We start from the raw sequence: 23,246 nt of genomic DNA on the forward strand, positions 1-23,246 counted from the left end.
TCTGTCCAACTGAGCAGTGCCTTTTTGCTTTCAACAATTTAAATTTTAACAGACCTGCTAACATAATAGTACAAAAATGCAGCTGAGTGACTGTAACACAGTATAAAATAAATAGCCTTTGACAGATGTAAACTTTTTTTTTAACCTTTCCAATGGTACTAAGTAAACATTTTTTATGTATGCATTTTTAGTTCACTTTTTCTGTTACCTTACTTCATTAAGATAAGGAACTGTTTCAGTAATTCTGAAATAAATATGTCCATGGCTCTATCATAGGATAAACAGTATCAGTGATATATTGAAGCATGCTTACAGTTTATGCTGTAATTCTTGAAATTATTTACAGCCGTCACATCTGTAATCCCAGTGCTTTCAGTGGAAAAGGCAAGGGGATCACTTGAGAGCAGAAGTTCAAGACCAGCCTGGGCAACATAGCAAAACCCTGTCTCTACAAAAAATAAAAATTGAGCCAGACATGGTGGCATGCACCCATAATCCTAGCTGCTCAGGAGGCTGAGACAGGAGAATCACATGAGCCCAGAAGGTTGAGGTTACAGTGAGCTATGCTTGCCTGCCACTGCACTCCAGCCTGGGTGACAGAGCAAGACCATATCTCTAAAAAAAATTAAATGATAATAAATAATAAATTTATTTTATTTTATTTTATTTATTTATTTATTCATTTTGAGATGGAGTCTCGCTCTGTCACCCAGGCCAGAGTGCAGTGGCACAATTTTGGCTCACTGCAACCTCCACCTTCTGGGTTCAAGTGATTCTCCTGCCTCAGCCTCCTGAGTAGCTGGGATTACAGGTGCACACCACCATGCCTGGCTACTTTTTGTATTTTTAGTACAGACGGAGTTTCACCATGTTGGTCAGGCTGGTCTCGAACCCTTGACCTCATGATCTGCCCACCTCAGTCTCCCAAAGTGCTGGGATTACAGGCGTGAGCCACTGCGCCCAGCCTTATTTATTTTAAATAATATTTACAACCAGTTCTATTAGTGCTTAGGTTAAATCTGAGAGTTATAACACTCAGAGCTCCCTAATTTAAAATGATGTTTTGCTAGGCCGGGCACAGTGGCTCACACCTATAATGCGTACACTTTGGGAGGCCAAGACAGGTGGATCATTTAAGGCCAGGAGTTCAAAACCAACCTGGCCAACATGGTAAAACCCCATCTCTACTACAAATACAAAAACAGCCGGGTGTGGTGACAGGCGCCTGTAATCTCAGCTACTCAGGAGGCTGGCGCCTGTAATCTCAGCTACTCAGGAGGCTGAGGCACGAGAATCACTTGAACCTGGGAGGCAGAGGTTGCAGTGACCCCGAGATCGTGCCCCTTCACTCCAGCCTGGGTAACAGAGCAAGACTGTCTCAAAAAAAATAAAAAAGCAACAACAAAAAAAGATGCTTTGCTAAAATAGATGACATCAGATAATTTAATAACATCAATATAAGAAAAAATATAAATTATTTGCAAGATGGAATAAAAAGGTATCAGAAATTATTGGCAATAATAAGATGTGCGCATCCTCAAAAATACATCTACAAAGTATGTCATTTTAATTTCAGAAATGTTATATTTTTATGTTGTATATGTGAAATCAATTAACAGTAGCTTTTTTATTAGTTTTCATCTCATTGTTTAAGTGATTCTGATGTATGGCAGCTCTAGGGAAAAATTAGAATGTCATTCCTTAAAATGATGTTACTGAGATTAACCTTGAAAGAAATGTAGACTGTCACAAAGTTCATGTTTAAAGTATACCCAGGGGGTTCCCTCTCAGGGGACAGTTCGTATACTCAAGAATGTGGCCACTTGGAGAAATATCTGGCATTCTTCAGCATAGTGTGGGTGAGCAAATGTGTTACATTTCTTCTCCTTATAATTGCCTGTATACTCTAACCAATGATTAATATATTTGAATTCATCAAAATTTGGAACTTCACTTAGCAAAACTCACTGTAAACATGGTGAAGATTATCTACACAAGGAGAAACTATTTGTTGTATATATATAACAGATAAAATACTCAAACCTAGAATATATTTTTAAAAGCTCCAAGAAATAGATATGAAAAAAAGATAACTCATTTTAAAAAAATGGGAAAAGAATTCACAAAAGAGGAAATACAGATAGCAAATAAACACTGGGTTAAAAAGATTCTTAATCTTCCTAGCAGTCAGAGGCATGCAAATTAATGAGGAGCACAAGAGAAAAGGTTTTTTACTAATCAGCTTGGTGATATTGCTGTGAGACTAGAAAGAACCAGGAGCTCTCATACATTGCTGGTGGATGTGATGGGATAGGTGCACTCTGAAAAGCAGTTTGACAGTCAATATGCACTAAAATGTAAAAGATAGAGACCCTGTGTATCAGTAGTTTCTCAGTATACCCATACTGCGGTATACTTCTCACAGTATACCAATAAAGACATCCACTCATACACTGTGTAAGTAGGTATATACAGGAATGTTTATTTCAGCATCTGTGTTCTAGTAAAATATTGACAATAATCTAAATACCGAATAATGTTTAAGGATAGCTAAATAAAGTATATTTATGCCATGCTGCAGTTAAAACAAATGAACTAAGTCTACATGACCGATATGGATTACTGTCCAATTTTAAGGCAAAGAACCTGCAGATAGTGTATAACTTTTTGTGTTTTAAATTCCTAACACACACAAAAACACTATTTTCTATGGGAACATGTATTTACATATATACCAAAAATGTCTGGAAAGCCATATGATTACATAAGTATATCTAATTCACTAGAGAAAGATTTGGAAGGTTTTACACCAAACTAGTTTTTCTGGGGCAAGTACTAGAAATAGTGCATTGTGAAAGAATTATGGGGAACTTCAGCCTTAACTGTAATGTTTTGTTTTACAAAGAATGTATTCATGTATTTTATTTGAATAAATGTGTTTGAAATACAGTATTATTATATCAAACAGCAGCAAAAAAAGTGTAATCATACATGTGTTCTTTTTCTAGAAGCCTATTAGTAATGGTCTTCCTCCAACACCTAAAGTGCATGTAAGTACTAAATATGGAGTAGGCTAAGTTTCAAGCTAAGTCACTTGTGTGTGTTATCTTTGCTTAGGTTTTTTTTTGTCTGTTTGAAAGAACTTTCATTATTATTGAAAAAAAATCTATAAGATTGCTAATTTAATTACAGGCATGTGTCACCATGCCCCGCTAATTTTTGTATTTTTAGTAGAGACAGAGTTTCACCATGTTGGCCAGGCTGGTCTCGAATTCCTGGCCTCAAGTGATCTGCCCACCTTGGCTTCCCAAAGTGCTGTGATTATAGGCATAAACTACCATGCCTGCCCTTTTTCTTTTTTTTTTTTTTGAGACGGAGTCTCACTCTGTGCCCAGGCTAGAGTGCAGTGGCATAATCTCAGCTCATTGCAAGCTCCACCTCCCAGGTTCATGCCATTCTCCTGCCTCAGCCTCTCGAGTAGCTGGGACTATAGGTGCCTGCCACCATGCCTGGCTAATTTTTTGTGTGTTTTTATAGAGGCGGGTTTTACCATATTGGCCAGGCTGGTCTTGAACTTCTGACCTCAGGTGATGTGCCCACCTCGGCCTCCCAAAGTGCTGGGATCCCAAGTGTGAGCCACCACGCCTTGCCGTTTTTTACCTTTAAATTCTACTTTTTAATTAGCACAGAGTATACTTTATAAACTATATGTTACAAAATATATATACTTTATGTTTGTAATTTATATAATACTTAAATTATAAATATTTTAAAATAATTTTTAATATTGATTTATACAGTATACTTTATATTATATAGCATATATATTACAGCAGAGAAATACATACAATAGGGCAGATTTTCCCACTTGACTGTAAGATAAAACACTTACCTCAGGCTTGCAGTTTGACAGGGAAAAGCTATCTGTGGAATGCCAGGTAGACTCCAGCTATACAAATTAGCTTAAGATTGGGAACTGGCTTGATTGTTTTTGTTCTTCGTTTTGTCATTTAAATTTCTAGGGGTTAGCAGTACCCTAACACAGAAATTTCCGTAGCTGTCTTAAAAGGTCGTTATTAGGGTTAGTTAAATGATAGTTTCTGCCCTACATCCTAAAGACATGTTTCTATTGGTCTGCTACTACTTGATGGTATTGCCAAGCTAAATTGTTCTTTTTTGGTACCAGAGTCTTTAAAAGTATATTGTTTGGTAGATTTCTGTCATTAAAAGGGAAATTTTAAGGTCCATGTTTTAATTATGTTAATATTTTTAATCCATTATTGTCAACTAGTGATGTTTTCGTTCAGTATGTTACCTCCGTGTTTGTGAGGAAGACATTCCTTCTATAAAATGATGCACAAATGCTGTTCTTTTAATTTAGGCCAACATGGCAAATACTGAAATTTTCTCTGACCAAAAATATTTTTGTACTGTTTTTCCCTCAAGTTGTCAGTAGTAAAAGTGATTACCTGAGTCAACATTCTTGTACCTTGAGTATTTAACCAGAAGGATAATTTCAGAGTTAATATTTTGCTCTTTGATAATATAAAGTTCAAATGGGTGATATATTTCATTATGATATATTTATTATCTGAAAAGTTTGTAAATGGACTTGATAAGTAATATTAACATCAAAGAGTTAAGCTTTTTAATGAATCTTTCCAGGGAAATAATCAGATTGCTTAATTGAAAAAAATAAAAATAAAAGTCTGTGTTTGGAGGTTGAAGCACATATATGAATTTCAAATCAGCCATACCTGTTTCAGTTTGTAATGTGAAATTCAATTTTTAATACCATTTTTAGGCTCATAAAACCAAACAAGAAAAATGTCTTCCTTTGTAGAGATTATGATTTCCTTTTTACCAGAGACTATTGTATTGCTCTTGACATGGAGCATGTAAGATACATTATTATGCAGAATTCGTTCCTATTATTGCTTTGTTTAGTTGAAAAGATAGAAAAAATAAGACCTTTTTTTTTTTCTCTTTTTTCCAAATAAAATTACTGTGGCACCTGGAAACTTGTGGTACCACTGTTAGGCAAATGACTATGATGATTTCTTACACTTACTTCTGTAAATTTGAAGATGTTCATAATTTCAGTATACTATCTATAGACTCTCACATTAAAATAGATCATAGTTACATTTTATATGTTAAAGACTGTTACTTGTCACTGTTTCATATTGGTTATTCTTTGTTTCCCTAGATGGGTGCATGTTTTTCAAAAGTTTTTAATGGGTGTCCCTTGAAAATTCACTGTGCATCATCATGGATAAACCCAGATACAAGAGGTAGTATTGTGTGTTTTTATCTGTTATCTTCCTAATTTTTTAAAACTGGGGCCATGAAAGCATTTGTGATTTTGTTTATTTTCTGAGTATCTTTCTGGGGAAAAAAAGTTTTGTTATAATTTTTTTTTAATTTTAAGGTAAATATGTTTCTTTGTGCTGTTATCAGTGTTTGAGGTGACACATAACATTAAAATTTCACTGTATAGTTACCATATCAATATAGTGAAGCCATGTATTCTGAGCCACCCTAGTTTCCTCCAGAAATGTTTCTGCTGCTGCTGCACAGTAGTCTGGTATCTTTTTTTATTTTTTATTTATAGGGAAAATGTTTTGCTCTGCCACCCAGGCTAGAGTACAGTGGCATGATCATGGCTCACTATAACCTCAAACTTCTGGCCTTATGCAATCCCCCTGCCTCAGCCACCCGAGTAGCTAGGACTGGAGGCACATGCCACCATTCCTAGCTGTTTTTGTTTTTTAATTTTTTGTAGAGATGGGAGCTCTCTGTGTTCCCCAGGCTGGTCTCGAACTCCTGGGCTCAAGCAGTTGTCGCCTCAGCCTCCCAAAGTGCTGAGATTACAGACAGGAGCCACTGGCCAATAGCTTCATTTTTTTCAAAACAGCCATTATGGAAGGAATTTAGCTACCAAGGATCCGGGGTTTAGTGACCACTTTAGAGGATCTCTGACCTTAAAAGGGGCCATAATCACAACAGTTGTCCTTAGGCAACCACTAAGAACTGTCTGTGTCCTCTCACTGTATATCTGATTCTTAATAGCTGTCTGTCTTTGTAAGATACACATAGAACATTTATACGTGAACATTTTTATATACATACACATATACTCATTAAATATTCTGAGTACTTTTATGTCATAGGCAAGGAAATTGGCACTCAGGTTCATTGTTTATAGCCAATTGGTGCTAGAAAGGGTCAGTTTAAATCCAATACTGTCTGACCACAAATCTTATGCCATTAATCTCCCAGTACTAATCTTAAATGCTGGGCACTTTAGGAATGCTCTTAGCATTCTATACTGTTCTCAGCGTACTTCAGTTTAGCCTAGCTAGTCTAGAAAAGTTCTTGACCTGTTACTGTATTATCTTAAAAACAGATCGGGCACTTTTCTTCAGGTTGCCTGCTTGGATCTCTTGGAAGTGTTGTTTCCTTTCTTTCCTGTTCTAAAGCCTTTTTAATAAATTTCCACTCCTGCTCCTGCTCTGGGAAACAAACAAACAAACAAAAAAAATGGAAAGGACGATGGCCATGCTTCTCATATCTTTTAGAAGATACTGAGTACCCTAGCAGGTATCCAAGTTTTAGTTAACTTTTTAATAGACCGTGGTCAGATTCTGGGGTTTTTTAAATTAGAGTACTTATAGTATAGCTCTGAAAAAAAATTCTGTAGAAATAATTAGAATCAGTATCAGCCACTCTTGATTTTATATTCTGTATGTCAGTTGCACATGATCCTGTCTTTAGGGGGTTTTAGAAAAAGGAGCTGCAGATTCTTTGCCAGTTCTTAGCACTCTCTGATGAGTGAAGAATCTACTATGCCACTCTTCAGAACCTCCCTTACATAAAAATTCTCTTCACTGCTTTGAGGCTAATGTTTACATATAATTCAGTTTATGGGTCTAAAGTGTCTAACCTCTTTGTATTCACTGCTTATAAATCATAGTAATTCTTGTTTTATATGTTAATACTTATTTACGGAAGTTTAGATTATAGAAATCCTATTTAAAAATATTTTATTTACCAAAATCAGTCAGTGAATTACTTTTATTTCAGATCAGTACTTGATATTTGGTGCCGAAGAAGGGATTTATACCCTCAATCTTAATGAACTTCATGAAACATCAATGGAACAGGTATGTTATTTTGTATATTCTTTTTTTTTTTTTTTTTTTTAAGTTACCATAAGTACACATTAGACCAGAAATAAGGTTCAGTTTCATGACTTGCTGCCTCTTTTATTCTTTTTTGTTTTGTTTTGTTTTGTTTTTTGAGACCAAGTCTCACTCTTGTTGCCCAGGCTGCAGTGCAGTGGTGTGATCTCGGCTCACTGCAACCAGTTTCAAGCAATTCTCATGCCTCAGCCTCCCAAGTAGCTGGGAGTAGAGGCACGCACCACCACACCCAGCCAATTTTTGTGTTTTTAGTAGAGACAGGGTTTCACCATGTTGGCCAGGCTGGTCTTGAACTCCTGACCTCAGGTGATCTGCCCGCCTCGGCCTCCCAGTGTGCTGGGATTATAGACATGAGCCACCATGCCTGGCTAATTTTTGTGTTTTTAGTAGACATAGGGTTTCACCATGTTGCCCATGCTGGTCTGGAACTCCTGGCCTCAAGTGCTGGGATTATAGATATGAGCCACCCCACCCCAGCGTCTTTTATTCTTAAAATCCTCATGACGCCGGGCATGGTGGCTCACGCCTGTAATCCCAGCACTTTGTGAGGCCAAGGCAGGCAGATCACCTGAGGTCAGGAGTTCGAGACCAGCCTGGCCAACATGGTGAAACCCCGTCTCTACTAAAAAATACAAAAATTAGCTGGGCATGGTGGCGTGTGCCTATAATCCCAGCTGCTTCGAAGGCTGAGACAGGAGAGTCACTTGAACCCGGGAGGAGGAGGTTACAGTGAGCCGAGATTATGCCATTGCACTCCAGCCTGGGCAACAAAAGTGAAACTCCACCTCAAAAAAAAAAAGCTTCTGAAGCATGTTCTAATTACTAGATACTGAAGACAGATTAACAGGACTAGTCCATACCCTTGAGAAGCTCATGATCTAATAGGGAAAACAGATGTATAAACCAGTAACTACAGCACTCAGGATTAGATGTCATATTAGGAATGAGTATAAGATATTGGCCACAGAGGTGGATGTCACCAGCACCTCCTGTGGGGAGATGAGTAGAGGCATTTGAGATGGACCTTAAATTATGATGAATAGAAGTTTGTCACACAGACAGGATAAGCATGATGGCATAGAGATGTGAAATAGCATGGCAAGTTTGGGAACACTGACTGGGCATTTGACTGGAGTACAGAATGGTAACAATAGATGGAGCTGGGTAGGCAGGCAGAAGCCAAACACCAGAGCTTGGTGTACTATGCTGATGGAACAGACCTGTGTTTTAGAAATATCTGTTTGCGGTACGGTGAGAGATGAGACTAGAAACCATGGTCAAATGGTAAAAGAGTGTTAATTCAGGGCAAAGGTAGAGAACAGAGGGGAAAAGATATTTTTCAAAAACAGTTTTATCGAGATATAATTCACATATCATACAGTTCACCCACTTAAAGGGTACAATTCAGTGGCTTTTGGTACGTTCACAGCGTTGTGCAGCCATTACACCATCAGTTTTAGGACATTTTTATCATCTCCAAAAGAACCTCCATAATCATTAGTGGTCATTCCCCATTTCTCTCCTCCTCTCCCCCAGTATGGGGATGTTTTTGAGTGTCACAATGAGTGGGGGGAGCTTTTGTCATTTAGTACCCACGAGTCAGGAACATAAAACAACCTACAAACTGATAATAATGATGATGCTATTAATAGCTAATACTTACATAAAGCGTACTATGTGTCCACGCAGTGTTTTTAAATGCTTGACATATATTATTTAGTCTTCATGAAATCTCTCACAGGTAGACACCATTGATAATCTCACTTCACGGATGAGAAAACTAAAGCACGGAAAGGATTAGTAACTTGCCAAAGACTCCACAGCTATTCAGTGGCTGGACTGCGATATGAACCTAGGCAAGCTAGCTCCAGATTCCATGTGATTAACTACTTCACCATATTCTCTCTCCCAATTGTATAGTTCCTGTAGAGAAATGCTGGACCTAGAGAAAGATCAGAGATCTAGAATTGACCGAATTGAATGACCATTTCAACATGGAGGTTGAGGAGAGGTCTAGGTTAACTTTAGGTTTTCCACTTGAGTGACTGGGTGCATGACAGTAACAGAAAGATGGAGTATAGTATTCTGAAGGATGTGTTGATTTGAAGAGAATGGTAATGCTTTCAATTTGGTCATACTGAGTTTGGGGTGCCTTCGGGATGTGTGACTAATTCTTTTATCAATATAAATCGATTACAAGGCCGGCCGTGGTGGCTCATGCCTGTAATCCCAGCACTTTGGGAGGCCGAGGTGGGTGGTCACCTGAGGTCAGGAGTTCGACACCAGCCTAACAAATAAGGTGAAACCCCGTCCCTATTAAAAATACAAAAGTTAGCCAAGCATGGTCATGTGCACCTGTAGTCCCAGCTACTCAGGAGGCTGAGACAGGAGAATCACTTAAACCCGGGAGGCGGAGGTTGCAGTGAGCCGAGATCACGCCACTGCACTCCAGCCTGGGCAACGGAGTGAGACTCCATCTCAAAACAAAATAAAAATAAAAATAAATTGATTACAAATAAAACGGAAAGAAAAATATATAAGTAATGATTTATTCATGACTAAACATTTTCATCTTCATTTTTTTAAATCAAATTTTCTAGCAAGATCCTAAACTGTATGATATACTGTAAATCTTTTAATCTGGAAATGGTGTACAGTGAAATGGCTGGAAAGTGCCTAAGAACAGGGAAAGGGAGGAAAAGGATCTTGTAATTATAATAATTAGTAAATAATTCAAAGGTGGTCATATTTTTATTGGGTATAATGAGATATCCAAAAATAATATTGGTAACAGTATTAATTGTAAGGAATAAGGCCAGCTTTATGCATAGGTGGAGTAAGCATTTATCAACCTAATTTGAAGAACTCTTTTGTTGTTGTTGTTACTTTTGAGACAGGGTTTCATTCTGTCACCCAGGCTGGAGGGCAGTGGCGTGAACACAGCTCACTGCAGCCTTGACCTCCTGGGCTCAAGTGACCCACCTCAGCGTTCTCAGTAGCTGGGACTACAGCCACATGCCACAATGCCCAGCTAATTTTTTGATATTTTGTAGAGACTGGGATTTCACTTTGTTGCCCAGGCTGGTCTCAAACTTCTGGGCTCCAGCAGTCCTTCTGCCTTACCCACCCAGTGCTGGGATTACAGGTGTGAGTCACCAGGCCTGGCCAGGACTCTTGAGAGAAGGCACCCATCAACCACACCCAGCCCCAGTCTGCAATAACTTCCCTTCTTAGTTGCTTTAGCATTTGAATTACATTACTAGAGTAATTTTTTTTGAAACATTGCGCCTCAAAGGAAACATTTTTCCCTCCTAGAGGGAGCCTATAAGAGTAAAGAATTAGTATATGTGGAGCCTGAATTTTTCATCTTACTGTGAAATTGATGATTAGGTTGATTTTCTCTAGACTTTATAGGAAACAGGGTGGCGTGAGCCTACTAAATAGGGGAAGATTCTGAAAAGTGAGAAGATGACACTAATCAGGGTCCTGATTTAAAGTTTTTTATCTGCTTTTATTATTTATAGCTAACATTTATTCAGTACTCAGCACTCTTCTAAGTGCTTTACAAGGAGTATCTTGTTTAATTACCATACAGCTCTATGAGATACAGGTATTCTGTTTTACAGATAAGAACACTGAGACAGAGATTCAGTAAATTACCCAAGATCACACAGTCATTGATAAAACAGATATATGAGTCTAGGCAGAATATAGAAGCTACCCTTCTTAACTGTTATATTCTTATTTGTTAAACTGATCATTTCACCTAGAACCTAACTCACTAAAGGAAGAAAGCATTGAAAATCTAGTAAAGCTTTAGATTTGTAAAAGTTGTTAAAAATGAAAATTCAGGGTCAGGCGCGATGGCTCATGCCTGTAATCCCAGCACTTTGGGAGGCCGAGGTGGGTGGATCATGAGGTCAGGAGATCGAGACCATCCTGGCTAACACGGTGAAACCCCGTCTCTACTAAAAATACAAAAAAAAAATTAGCCGGGCGTGGTGGCAGGCGCCTGTAGTCCCAGCTACTCGGGAAGCTGAGGCAGGAGAAGGGCGTGAACCTGGGAGGCGGAGCTTGCAGTGAGTGGAGATCACGCCACTGCACTCCAGCCTGGGCAACACAGCGAGACTCCATCTCAAAAAAAAAAAAAAGAGAAAGAAAATTCAAAATGAAATCCAGTACTTTTTAAATAAAACTATACATAAATACCTTTTCATTGTCCCTATGTTGAAAATATGAAAGGAATTTGTGTCTTGTCTTGCTACTTTATATATGTTTATATTAAATAAGCAAACCTACTTATATTTGGAAGTATATAATTTTATAGTAAACCATCGATGTGGTATCAGATACTTTTTTAGTGGATATGTGTATGAAAACCCAGTTCAACACTGAATTAAATAAAAATCTGTATCTTGCTACTTTGATAACATGTACTCATATGTGGTCTGGAATAAGTCATTGCCCCTTCTCTACCTGATTTTTTCAGTATAGCCAATGAAGTCCCAATTTTGTTGTGATTTTTTTGTGAAAAGCTGAAAGTAGGAAATGGATGTTGGTATCTTCTCTATTTGAGGCACAGGTATAGGCACATTTTACAAATTAAAAAACTGTATTGGCAATGCCACATTTTAGTTGTTTGGAGAAATTGGTTATTTTATGTAAGTACATTTTCCCAGTAAATGAAATAAAATTTTTATTAAAATGTTACTTTGTTTCTCCTCCCTTTTATTATTACCTTTTCTCTTTTAGTTATTCAGTCCCATTATTATGGCTGTGTTTCCATAAAGTAATGTCCTTAAAGGCCTTGATGTGTTTCATCATTCACCCCTGCGTCCTCTCTATTCCATCCTCTCATCTCAATTAGTTTTGGAGTAACGTAGTTGTAGGAATTGCCAGAGCAAACCCAGCAACAAAGGTTGTTAAATCAGGATGCCTAATTATGTACATCAGTGGCTCTCAAACTTCAGTCTGCCTCAGAATTACTTGGAGGCCTAGTTAAACCATAGATTCCTGGGTCCTCCTTCAGAACTTCTTGCTTCAGTAGATCTGGGCTGAGGTCCAAGAATTTACATTTCTACCATGTGCCCAGGTGTTGTTGAAGCTGCTGGTCCAAGGACCATTTAAAAACCACTGATACGCATAACGAAATGTCTTAATGAGAGTATTTTTTTTTAAATATATAGATTGTGTTCCATGAAATTCCTTTTTCTTTGCTCTAAGTTGTGACCACTTTCAGGCTTCCAGAGATGCCTCTCAGTTCTTATGGTATATATCTCCTTTGTGATTTATGAATTTTCATCATCTTCTATCTCAGCCTTTTTTTTCCCTCCATACCTAGTGTTTCTGTATCCTGTGTTCCACTACACCATGATGCTTTTTCCTGTATCATACACCCTAGAATGCATATTATGCCTAGATACGTCTATTTTGGGAGGAGTAGACAGGAGAATCTTATTCAACCCCAGAACCAAAATAAAGGAATAGATGTTGTTTGAAAATGTTCTTATTCCCTGCATAGTTTGGGGTTACATAGCCCTTAATCATAAGGGAGACTTGAGCTGATCATATCGTGTTTAGGCTAAAATTTAGCCTAATTTATTTTTTCTCTCACATAAATATGTATGTATATATATCATCTTGGTTTGAATCCTTGATAAAGTTAATTTATGTTAAAAATAACTTACTTTTAAAGAACTGACCTATAGATAATACAGCTTACGTGATTACTGTGTACAGATTTACATTGCCATTATGTATTATTCTTTGTAAACTTTGTGCCTTTTTTTAATCAGCTATTCCCTCGAAGGTGTACATGGTTGTATGTAATGAACAATTGCTTGCTATCAATATCTGGTAAGTATTTTAGTTTTTAAATACCTTACAATTGTTACTATTTATTATTAGCTTTTATGTCATATCTGTTTTTCTTTATAGGTAAAGCTTCTCAGCTTTATTCCCATAATTTACCAGGGCTTTTTGATTATGCAAGACAAATGCAAAAGTTACCTGTTGCTATTCCAGCACACAAACTCCCTGACAGAATACTGCCAAGGTAAGGGTACATCCTTAGAGGCAATATGATATTAACAGTTCATTCTCATAAATATTTATGCTACAGAAAGTGAAAGAGCACTCAGTTTGGGTTAATAAAAATCATGATGAAAAAATAATAAGTAATATACATTAACAAGTGCTTAGTGATCACACTCTTGTTCTAAAATTTTTCTACTTTGTACTTTCAAATTATATCAGACATTTTCTCTCTGAATTTTTTATTCTTTTTCTGCAAGTTTAAAACTAGTTTTTTTCTTGTACTTTGCCATAATTTTACATTGCATTTAGTGCCTTTGCTTTTGACATATGTGTTAACTTTATAAAATTTTTCTCAAAGTTTCTATACCTAGAAAATCAAAATGATTTATTGAAAAGTGTTTTTGCAACCTGGCATGGTGGCTCACGCCTGTAATCCCAATACTTTGAGAGGCTGAGGCAGGAAAATGGCTTGAGGCTAGGAGTTCAAGACCAGCCTGAGCAACATAGCAAGACCTCATCTCTACAAAAAATATTTTTTAAAAAATAGCCAGGCATGGTGGCTCGAGCCTGTGGTTCCAGCTACTCAGGAGGCTGAAGTGGGAGGATCAGTGGAGCCCTGGAGGTTTGAGACTGCAGTGAGCTATGATCGTGCCACTACACTCCAGCCTGGCTAACAAGGCAAGACCGTGTCTCAGTGTTTTGCATTAGAAGATAATTAGTTTGGAGTGGTTTTGCCTTTCTACTTTCAGTAATTTGTTATTATGCTCTGTTCTTTTGTTATTTAATATAATATTGGACCTCTTTATTGACTGAAAGATTTTCTAGCTCTGGTATAAATTGTGTTTTACAAAAACTGTATAATATGCCTATTCTTTTTTATAATATTTGTTGTAAAGCAACTAACATAAAACCTTAATTTTCGAGTACCTTGAGAATCTGCTGTTCTCAATAGAGACCTTTTTAGCTTATTTGCTTTTAGCTGTGTTCGTTTCTTCCAGATTTTACTGAATACACCAAATGTGTATGAAATGTCCCATGTATAAATGAGACAAAATTGAATAAGATATAGTCTCTTCCTTTAAGGAGTTTCCATATGGTATGATTTTACCTACGCTGAATATAGGTACTTATTGTACCATATTATAATTCATTTTTAATAAAGCATAAGCTTTGGAATTCAAGTAAAGTTGAATTTAAATCCTGGATCATTCACTTACTAGATATGGGACCTTGGATAAATTATACAACCTTTCCCCATGTGTTCAGCTCTAAGGGTATTTCACCTCCAGGTTATTATTTCAGGAATTTTATTATAGTCAATCTTTAGTTTTTTTAATAGTAACAGCCACGAATATGTCCTTCCCACTTTCTTCAGTTTCATTATCTAGTAATTACTGTAAAATCTTTTAATTCTCTCACTTATTGGCAGGAAACCTAAAAACCCTTTTAGCATCATAATATTTTATATATGTGCATTCATACCATTTCTTCTGCCATACAGTGAGCACAACTTAAACCTCTACTGAGTGTCTTATTCTTAATCTGATGATAAAGAGCCTCATGGTTCTCATTCTGAAGATAGGTACTCATTGTACCATATTGTAATCCATTTTTAGTAAAGCCTAAGCTTTGGAATTCAAGTACAGTTGTATCATTTACTTACTAGGTATGGGACCTTGGATAAATTATACAGCCTCTCCACGTGTATTCAGCTGTAACTGGAACCTATATACTCATCTGGCAGAGTTGTTTTGAAAATGATAAATCGTGTATGTAAAGTACCTACCACAGCACCTAGTAAGCTCTCAAGAAATAGACCTTTTGTCATCATTATTGGGCATGATAAATTGAACTCTGCCTTGTAGTGTACTCTAAAATATCCTATGTTAAATACACTCAGACAGTTAATTTAGAATTCCAGTTAATTGGGTGCTGGTAAAATAAGTTGTATTGTGTTTCATAAAATCATGACTAAAATTAAGGCAAGTCTATAGGTCACTATAGAACATTAACTAAATTTTTGAAACATTTCAGTATACTGCCCACAACTCTTATTTTGAAAAGTTTTTGAAATCCTTAATTCACAGCCATACTTAACAGTTGATTTCTGTTTGTGTAGTAGTCATCCCTATGGTCTTTCAGAACTTGGCAGTTAATCCTCCTGGGTTTTGACTAGTTCAGTGTTTTAACCCCTAAGTTAGCTTTGGGAGCTAGGAGACAAGTTCACAAGTGTGGACAGGAGCATTAAACTTTTTGCCAGCCGAAATCTGTCAGGAGCTTGGTTCAGATTTTTTTTAACTCTAAAAAGCGCTTTGGTTCAAAGCAGATTCGTTAAGAGTGTGGGGAGTTTTTGTTTTGTTTTATTTTAAGCTGCATTAAACTCCAATGTATATGAAAGGGGCATTTTTATAATTGTAAGTTATAATGTAAAACTTTTCCTAATGTAAAGTTAGTCAAGGGTACAATGAGGTGTTTTAACCAGAAAATCGTAATCAGAATATTCTAGATTGCCATTGTAGTCGTTCAGTGTTTCAACATCTGAATAAATTCTGTGTCATTGTTTAGCTGTCACAGTGTGAAAAACGTTTTGATTCACAAAGACAAGTACTTAAAAAGAGGTAACAGTTTTTGACAGCTTACCTTGCACACTCTGAATAATGTTCATTTAAATTGATACAGCCTGTAGTTCCAGCTACCTGGGAGGCTGAGGCAGGAGAATTGCCTGAACCCAAGAGGCAGAGGTTGCAGTGACCCAAGATTGAGCCACTGCACTCCATCCTGGGCAACAGAGTGAGACCCTGTCTCCAAAAAAAAAAAAAAAAAAAAGACCTGAGCAAAAATCTAAGCTTCAGATTTCTATGCTGTAACTTACCTCTTTATTGGAGGGACTGAATGACACAGATGTCTAAAATGCATGGCACATAGTAAGGACTCAGTAAATGAAGCTAAAATTATAGCTTTTCATAAATAGGTCAATATATAAAATGTATTAAGGGTTAAAATTACAGTACTACAATATTATATTTTTTAATATTATATTTATGCTTATCATTCAGTTGCCAATTGTGTGGTTACAAGAACATCCATCAGGAAAATTGTTCTGAGCTTGTTTGGAATTGCACTGAACATCACACATGTGCTGTACAATTTTATATAAAATTGTACAACTCTAAAAAAAAAAAAGACTTGTACAGAGCACTGGCGTCTATCTAATCTTTGGCAAATTTACACATTTAAGTTTAAGTGGCTCATGCCTGTAATCCCAGCACTTAAGGAGGCTGCACTTTTGGCAGATTACTTGAGCCTCAGGAATTTGAGACCAGCCTGGGCAACATGGTGAAATCTGTCTCTTTCTTATAAAAATTATTTAAAAAAAAAAAAAGAGTTTAGATGTTTGTAGAAGTCAGGCACGGTGGATCACTTGAGGTCAGGAGTTCGAGACCATCCTGGCCAACATGTCGAAACCCCGTCTGTACTAAAAGTACAAAAATTAGTTGGGTGTGGTGGCTGATGCCTGTAATCACAGCTATTTGAGAAGCTGAGGCAGGAGAATCACTTGAACCTGGGAGGCAGAGGTTGCAGTGAACTGAGGTCAAGCCACTGCATTCCAGCTTGGGCGGCAGAGCGAGACTTTGTCTCAAAAAAAAAAAAAAGAAAAAATCTTTAGCCGGGCACAGTGGCTCACACCTGTAATCCCAGCACTTTGGGAGTCCGAGGCGGACGGATCACCTGAGCTCAGGAGTCCGAGACCAGCTTGGGCAAAGTGGCACAACCCCGTCTCTACTAAAAATACAAAAATTAGCTGAGCGTGATGGCAGGCACCTGTAGTCCCAGCTATTCGGCATTCTGAGACAGGAGGATTGCTTGAACCTGGGAGGCGGAGGTTGCAGTGAGCCAAGATCACACCCTTGCACTCCAGCCTGGGCGACAGAGTGAGACCTTGTCCAAAAAATAAAATAAAATTTAATAATAAAAAGTATGTACAGAAATGGGTTTAATTTGAGGTTTTTACAATTTGATGCACCAACAGCCTTTATTATATTACATTTTAAAAGACATTTGAGTGTATGTGTAGTTTTTAAATTGTAGTTTTAAAAAAAATTCAGAATTGATTTTTATCTATTAAATTCGAGTCAGATGTTTGCAAAACCCCTATAGCACCTTTGCAGAACATCTGTATCCCACTTTTCCTGAGTAGAGAAACAAAGATTTCTAAAAAAGAAATTCTTCACAAATTTTTATAATAAGACAGCTTTTTACAGTACATGTAAATGTATTACATGTACTAAAAATAGCTCTCTCCAGTTTTTGGCTTTTCATTTTCTCAATGATATCTTTTGGTAAACCAAAGTTACTAATTCAGTAATTGACTGCCACCTGTAGTTTGAGGTGCTAGGGTTGAATCAGTGGGGGCAAAAAAGCCGATTAAAATGTAACAGCATTTTCCTGTATGATTTGTTGTTTTTGTATTTCTTAAATCCCAAGGTCATATATTTCTATAGACTTCTATAGTTTGTTTTCATATTTAAACCCTTAACCCATTTGGAACTGATTGGGGGCCATGAGAAGGGGATCCAATTTATTTATTTATTTATTTATTTTTTTTTTGAGACCGAGTTTTGCTGTTGTTGCCCAGGCTGGAGTGCAATGGTGTGCTCTCGGCTCACCACATCCTCCACCTCCTGGGTTCAAGCGATTCTCCTGCCTCAGCCTCCTGAGTAGCTGGGATTACAGGCATGCACCACCATGCCTGGCTAATTTTTTTGTATTTTTAGTAGAGACGGGGTTTTATTATGTTGGCCAGGCTGGTCTCGAACTCTTGACCTCGTGATCAGCCCACCTCGGCCTCCCAAAGTGCTGGGATTACAGGCAACGTGCCATGGCACCCGGCCTTTTTATTCTAATTTTAATAGATGACCTAGTATGTCAGCACCAGTTTTGAACTCATCCTTTCTGCACTGATCTATAACAGTAGCTTTTTCATATACTAAGTTTGCCTACATATATTATGTACTCACTTTTATTTACATTTAGGAAATTTTCTGTATCAGCAAAAATCCCTGAAACCAAATGGTGCCAGAAGTGTTGTGTTGGTAAGTAAACTGTCCAATAGCATATAGCTCTCTGAGACTCCTCCTAAAATCTGGCATAAAACAGTACTACCCCAGGGCATTCTGCCAGCAATACTTTATTTTTCCTGCTTAAGTAGAACAAATTTCTTGGCTGTTTCGTCTCTGTGTAGACTAAGCCTAATACATAGTACCTTGCAAATAATTTATTTGCAAATAAATGTTTATTAGCAAAAAAATTATTTGCTAAACAAATAATTTATTGCCTAGGTAAATGGAGAAAGTTGTATGACTTTTTTTTTTTTTTACCACATTTTATCACACCCTGTTTTCCAAGGGTCCTGTTACGGACCATTCACCATTCTGCTTAGCAATGGCTTGTGAGATGGCATTTATTCCTTCAGCATGTATTTTTATGTTCACCTTCCTCTCACCTAAATTCCTCCCCCACCCCTATAGCAATTAGTTGTTCTATTTGCATGTAGCCAGAGCAAAAAATGATTTCTTTCCCTTAAGTTACTATTATTATAAAAGGGACGATAAACACATGAGTCATTATACCACAAAGTATAGTGTGGAAAGGACTCTAAACATAGGCTCACTGAAGAAGGTGGCATTTGGGCCAGGCCTCAAAATAAGGCAGATTCAGATTTGAACTGAATAGATGGAGAGCCATTTCAAACAGAAGAAATGACATAACATGTGGAGGCAAAAAAAAAATCATAAAGGTTACATAATAAATGCTGACTATTCGCTTAGCTGGATACAGATTATAGAAAGGAGAGTGGCAGATGAGTGTGAGCCATTGGCCTTGTGTGAGCATGTACTTATTACTGTGCAACAAGTAAGGAAGGAAGTCTTGTGCTAGAGCAGTAGCAGTGCAAATAGCAGGGAAGGAGTGTCTGGGTGTGAAGGGAAAAGATGTCAGAGATGACTGAGGCCTCAAACCCAAAAGACTGGCAGAAGGGCAAGGGTTAACAGGAAGCGAGAACAGCTGGTTTAGAGCAAAAGAGGATGACAAGGTTGGGTTTAGACATGGTGGTTGAGTCTCTGTTAGAACTGCAGCAAATTGACTTGACTCTACCTGAGGACAAAGGGGCAGGTTTTTAGGAAAAGTTAATTATAGGAAAGAATTTCCTATATAGACCTCTCTGTTTTCTTTGGCGGGACAGTTTTGCTGTTCTCCTCCTCTGCCACTTAAATATTTCAAATCTATTTGAAGTGTGTGAACTTTACTGCTGTTCCCCTTTTCACAGTTCAGTTTTTTTATCTTTATTCCAAATATATTTACTTCACATATATTTACTTTACTTCTTCTGGTTTATAACCAGAAGAAAATTTCAAAATCTGAGGTAATTCAATTTTATTATTTGTAAACCAGTATTTTAAGGTTCGATTAATATCTGTGATGTTTTCTAGTGACCATAAGAATTTAATCAAAAGGGGGAAGATAGACAAGTGTTTTATTTTCAGTAACAAAACATTATTGCCTCTGAACATTACCACCAAAAGCACCTTGTGAACCACCCGAATGTGTTGTATCTTAGGAGTCTGACAACTTCTTCCCAAATTTACTTTGACCCTTTTATCAGAATGTTGCCACCTCAGGTAATTTTCCTACCATCATAAGACGAAAAGTCCTTCCTCTTACCCCACAGCCTCATTATAACCAGCAGTTTCATTTGTGCATACAAATAAAAATCCTGCAAGTTAAGAGGGCATTTCCTGCTATTACCTGAAACAGTATTTTTTTCACCCAGCCCTCTAATTAAGAAACTGAACTGGCAACCAGCTTTTGATTTTGTTTTATGTTTAGTTTGTTTAGTTTTGTTTGTTTTTTTGAGCATGCAATTATTGTCATAATGACTTTGTTTTATAAGAGAACTCATTTATATTTTTGCTTTGACAGTAAGAAATCCTTACACGGGCCATAAATACCTATGTGGAGCACTTCAGACTAGCATTGTTCTATTAGAATGGGTTGAACCAATGCAGAAATTTATGTTAATTAAGGTAAGCATAAAAGTCAAACTATCTTATTCTTACTATAAAAGCTTGTCAACCTTACTGTTCTTTAAAGAAACATTTTTTTCAGTTAATTTTCAAGTTAATTTAATGATTTTAGATAATGTGGCAGGGTTGTAAAAATCTGCCCAGTTGTAAGCAACTTAATTGGCCTAGTAAAAGTTTTATAAGAGACTAGAGAAATAATTCAAGGGTATGGCGGTGGGGAGCTGGAAATAGTGTCACACATACAGAGCCTGATGGCAGAAACAGGAAGTACTAAAAGATCAGTGAAATATTTTGAATATACTCTCTGGTTGACCTCCATCACAGCTGAAAACAACATACAGGTTGCAGTTTGGCCTAGGAGAACTAGGGATAACCATAATGACGGGGAAACAAGTTGTTTTTAGTTATATACACACCCATTAATTTACCTAGGCCTTTCCACAGATTTTTTTTATGGAATCATTTAATTAATGAATAATTTTTAAAATATTTACTGTTACTCATCTGTAACTTACATTTAAGGAAAAACTAACTTTTAAAATATGTGAAGTACAGGCTCAGTTAATTACATCAAGGAAATACCAAATGAATTTTAAAAGTCATTTTCCATGCTATTATATATGGACTGAGTGGTCTTATTTCATGTGCATTTGATCTCAGTAGAAATTAGAGTCGGAATATAGCTGGAGTGGGGTTCTTCCTAAATTTTATAGTATTAAGATGTTTAAAGTATTGACTCCCTGTTGTTTAAAATCCTGTAAGTGACTAAGAAATCTAGTTTTCGTTTTCATATCAGTTTTAACCTCAAGATTCACTAGGGCTAAACAGATGAAAATATAGTTTCAAGAATTTGAAACCTATTGAAGTATTAATTTCACAGGTAAATGCACTGAAACAAAAATTATTTAAACTGAAAGCTCAGGGGAAAATAGCCTTATAAGTTGTCTAAAGCAGAACTACTGAATACAGCCCATTTGTGGCAAAAATTGTTTTGTTCTCAGCTCCTCTTTGTTCTTGTTTATTTGACAAAAGAATGCTCTATCCAAGATGGAATGGTAAAGTCTACACAGTTTGATTTTTCAGCAACCTCTTCCTTTCCTATCTTTTTCCTTTCTATCTTCAGGCTATTTTAAATATGTCCTTCCTATTATTTTCATTCCTAACCTCTATCAAAGTGAAAATGTTTCATCATATCAGTTATTCTTGTATACTGATATACTGATTAACCTGGTATGAATGAATTTTATATGTTATCTAATATGGTAAACCATTTACGCTGATATATAATGAAAGATGCTTTTCTCTGTTAGAGGAATTGTCCATGTCAAGAGCATGCAGGAGGGAATATATACTTTGAAGACATAGGACGCTTAAAAATTACCCATCCATGGCTTCTCTTTTCCGGGTAGATGGTACCAGGGTGCTTGGCCTGGCTCTAATGAGGCCTGTTACCAGCATTCTGAGATAGTGAACCTGTAGTACAATACTACTTGCAGGTCTCCCTCAAGATTTTAATCACTCTTCTCCCTTTTCTTAAACTCTCTGAGCTATAATGTTTGCCTACCTTCCTTAATCTTAACCTAGCTTTGCTTTCCGTGTCTCTCTGCGTCAAGACTTCTATATGTATATTTTGTCTCCATATTTAACATTATTTCTATCAGTATTTATGATGCTTCTATACTATAACCCTTAATCAGATGTATTCAAAAACATTGTTATGCTTTCTATATTCTTGTTTCCTCCTAATGACATTTCTGACAGTTTTTGCATCATTAGACTGCTTTTTTTTTTTTTTTTTGAGATGGAGTCTGGTTCTGTTGGCCAGGCTGGAGTGCAGTGGCATGATCTCAGCTCACTGCAACCTCCGCCTCCCAGGATCAAGCAGTTCTCTGCCTCGGCCTCCCAAGTAGCTGAGATTACAGACACCCAGCTAATTTTTGTATTTTTAGTAGAGATGGGGTTTCACCATCTTGGCCAGGCTGGTCTCGAACTCCTGACCTCAGGTGATCCACCCGCGTCATACTCCCAAAGTGCTGAGATTACAGGTTTGAGCCACCGCACCCAGCCTGGACTGCATTTTCATTATAAATAAAAGTTAAAAATTAAAGATCTCTCCAGCAAACATAATGTACCTATTGCAGGCAAGGCACCGTGTTATTTACTAGAGAGACAAAAATATATTAGATACACTTGCTGCCCTCAAGGACAATAGCAACTGGATTTAAAACTATTAGACATGAATCCCCTTCTGTTAATGACTTATACAAATTGCTTAGTTATTATTGGAAGCAATGTAGAAGTAATCAAAATCTGTTGTGTTTTTTTTTAAAGCATTGTTTCTGTGTTTAAACTGTAAAAGTTTAAAGATGCATCTTTAATCAGAAGCATTGGTTTTTTTTTCCTGCTTCGTTGCTCTTTATTTCAAAGAGAATTATTTAAGTTGCTGTACCTTATTAAAAATGACAGATTTTATCAAAAGCATGTGCCCCAAGGTAATGGGAAAGCTCCTAGAGAAGAGGTTTGGAGAATATTGATGAAGTGTCTGTGCCCGTGGAATGGAGGCACTTCAGCAGCCACAGGGAAAGAAGGACTGTGGGAACAGCAGGTGAACACAGAGCTTCACATTCCAGCCATGAGTACCATTTTGTGTCTTCCAACACTTTAAAACTACCTGTTAGGATATCCCCCGTTGCACCTTTTACTTTTCTTTAGAATTTATGAGTTGCCAGATTAAAAAGAAAACAAATCAAATCCAGTAGCTTCATAAAATGCTAGCAATAACCATTTGGAAAATACAGTGAAAACACAGCCAGTTTATAAAAGCAACAAAAATATAAAATATATAAGAATGAACTAAATAAAATATGCATGAGAGTGGTATTTTTTTTTAATTTGTGAAGAAGAATTTTAGAATTCCCTTTGT

The 23,246-nt window shown here is 36.9% G+C and overlaps 1 protein-coding gene across 13 annotated transcripts in view; it reads left to right on the plus strand.

The window, feature by feature from the left end:
- The window catches only part of MAP4K3 (mitogen-activated protein kinase kinase kinase kinase 3), a 187,367-nt gene that overhangs the window by 151,426 nt on the left and 12,695 nt on the right, over positions 1-23,246 (plus strand). For all 13 annotated transcript variants that reach the window (XR_010149572.1, XR_010149573.1, XR_010149574.1 and 10 more), the window contains 7 exons: positions 3,009-3,050; positions 5,210-5,294; positions 7,087-7,166; positions 13,001-13,061; positions 13,143-13,260; positions 18,276-18,334; positions 20,220-20,323. Coding sequence is in view for 10 of the 13 variants with exons in the window: in XM_016948387.3 (XP_016803876.1) it covers positions 3,009-3,050; positions 5,210-5,294; positions 7,087-7,166; positions 13,001-13,061; positions 13,143-13,260; positions 18,276-18,334; positions 20,220-20,323 (549 nt within the window). In the remaining 3 variants the exon portion in view is untranslated. The remainder of the gene's footprint in view (positions 1-3,008; positions 3,051-5,209; positions 5,295-7,086; positions 7,167-13,000; positions 13,062-13,142; positions 13,261-18,275; positions 18,335-20,219; positions 20,324-23,246) is intronic.

The sequence above is a fragment of the Pan troglodytes genome, chromosome 12 (genome assembly GCF_028858775.2).
Source record: "Pan troglodytes isolate AG18354 chromosome 12, NHGRI_mPanTro3-v2.0_pri, whole genome shotgun sequence".
Lineage (NCBI taxonomy): Eukaryota > Metazoa > Chordata > Mammalia > Primates > Hominidae > Pan > Pan troglodytes.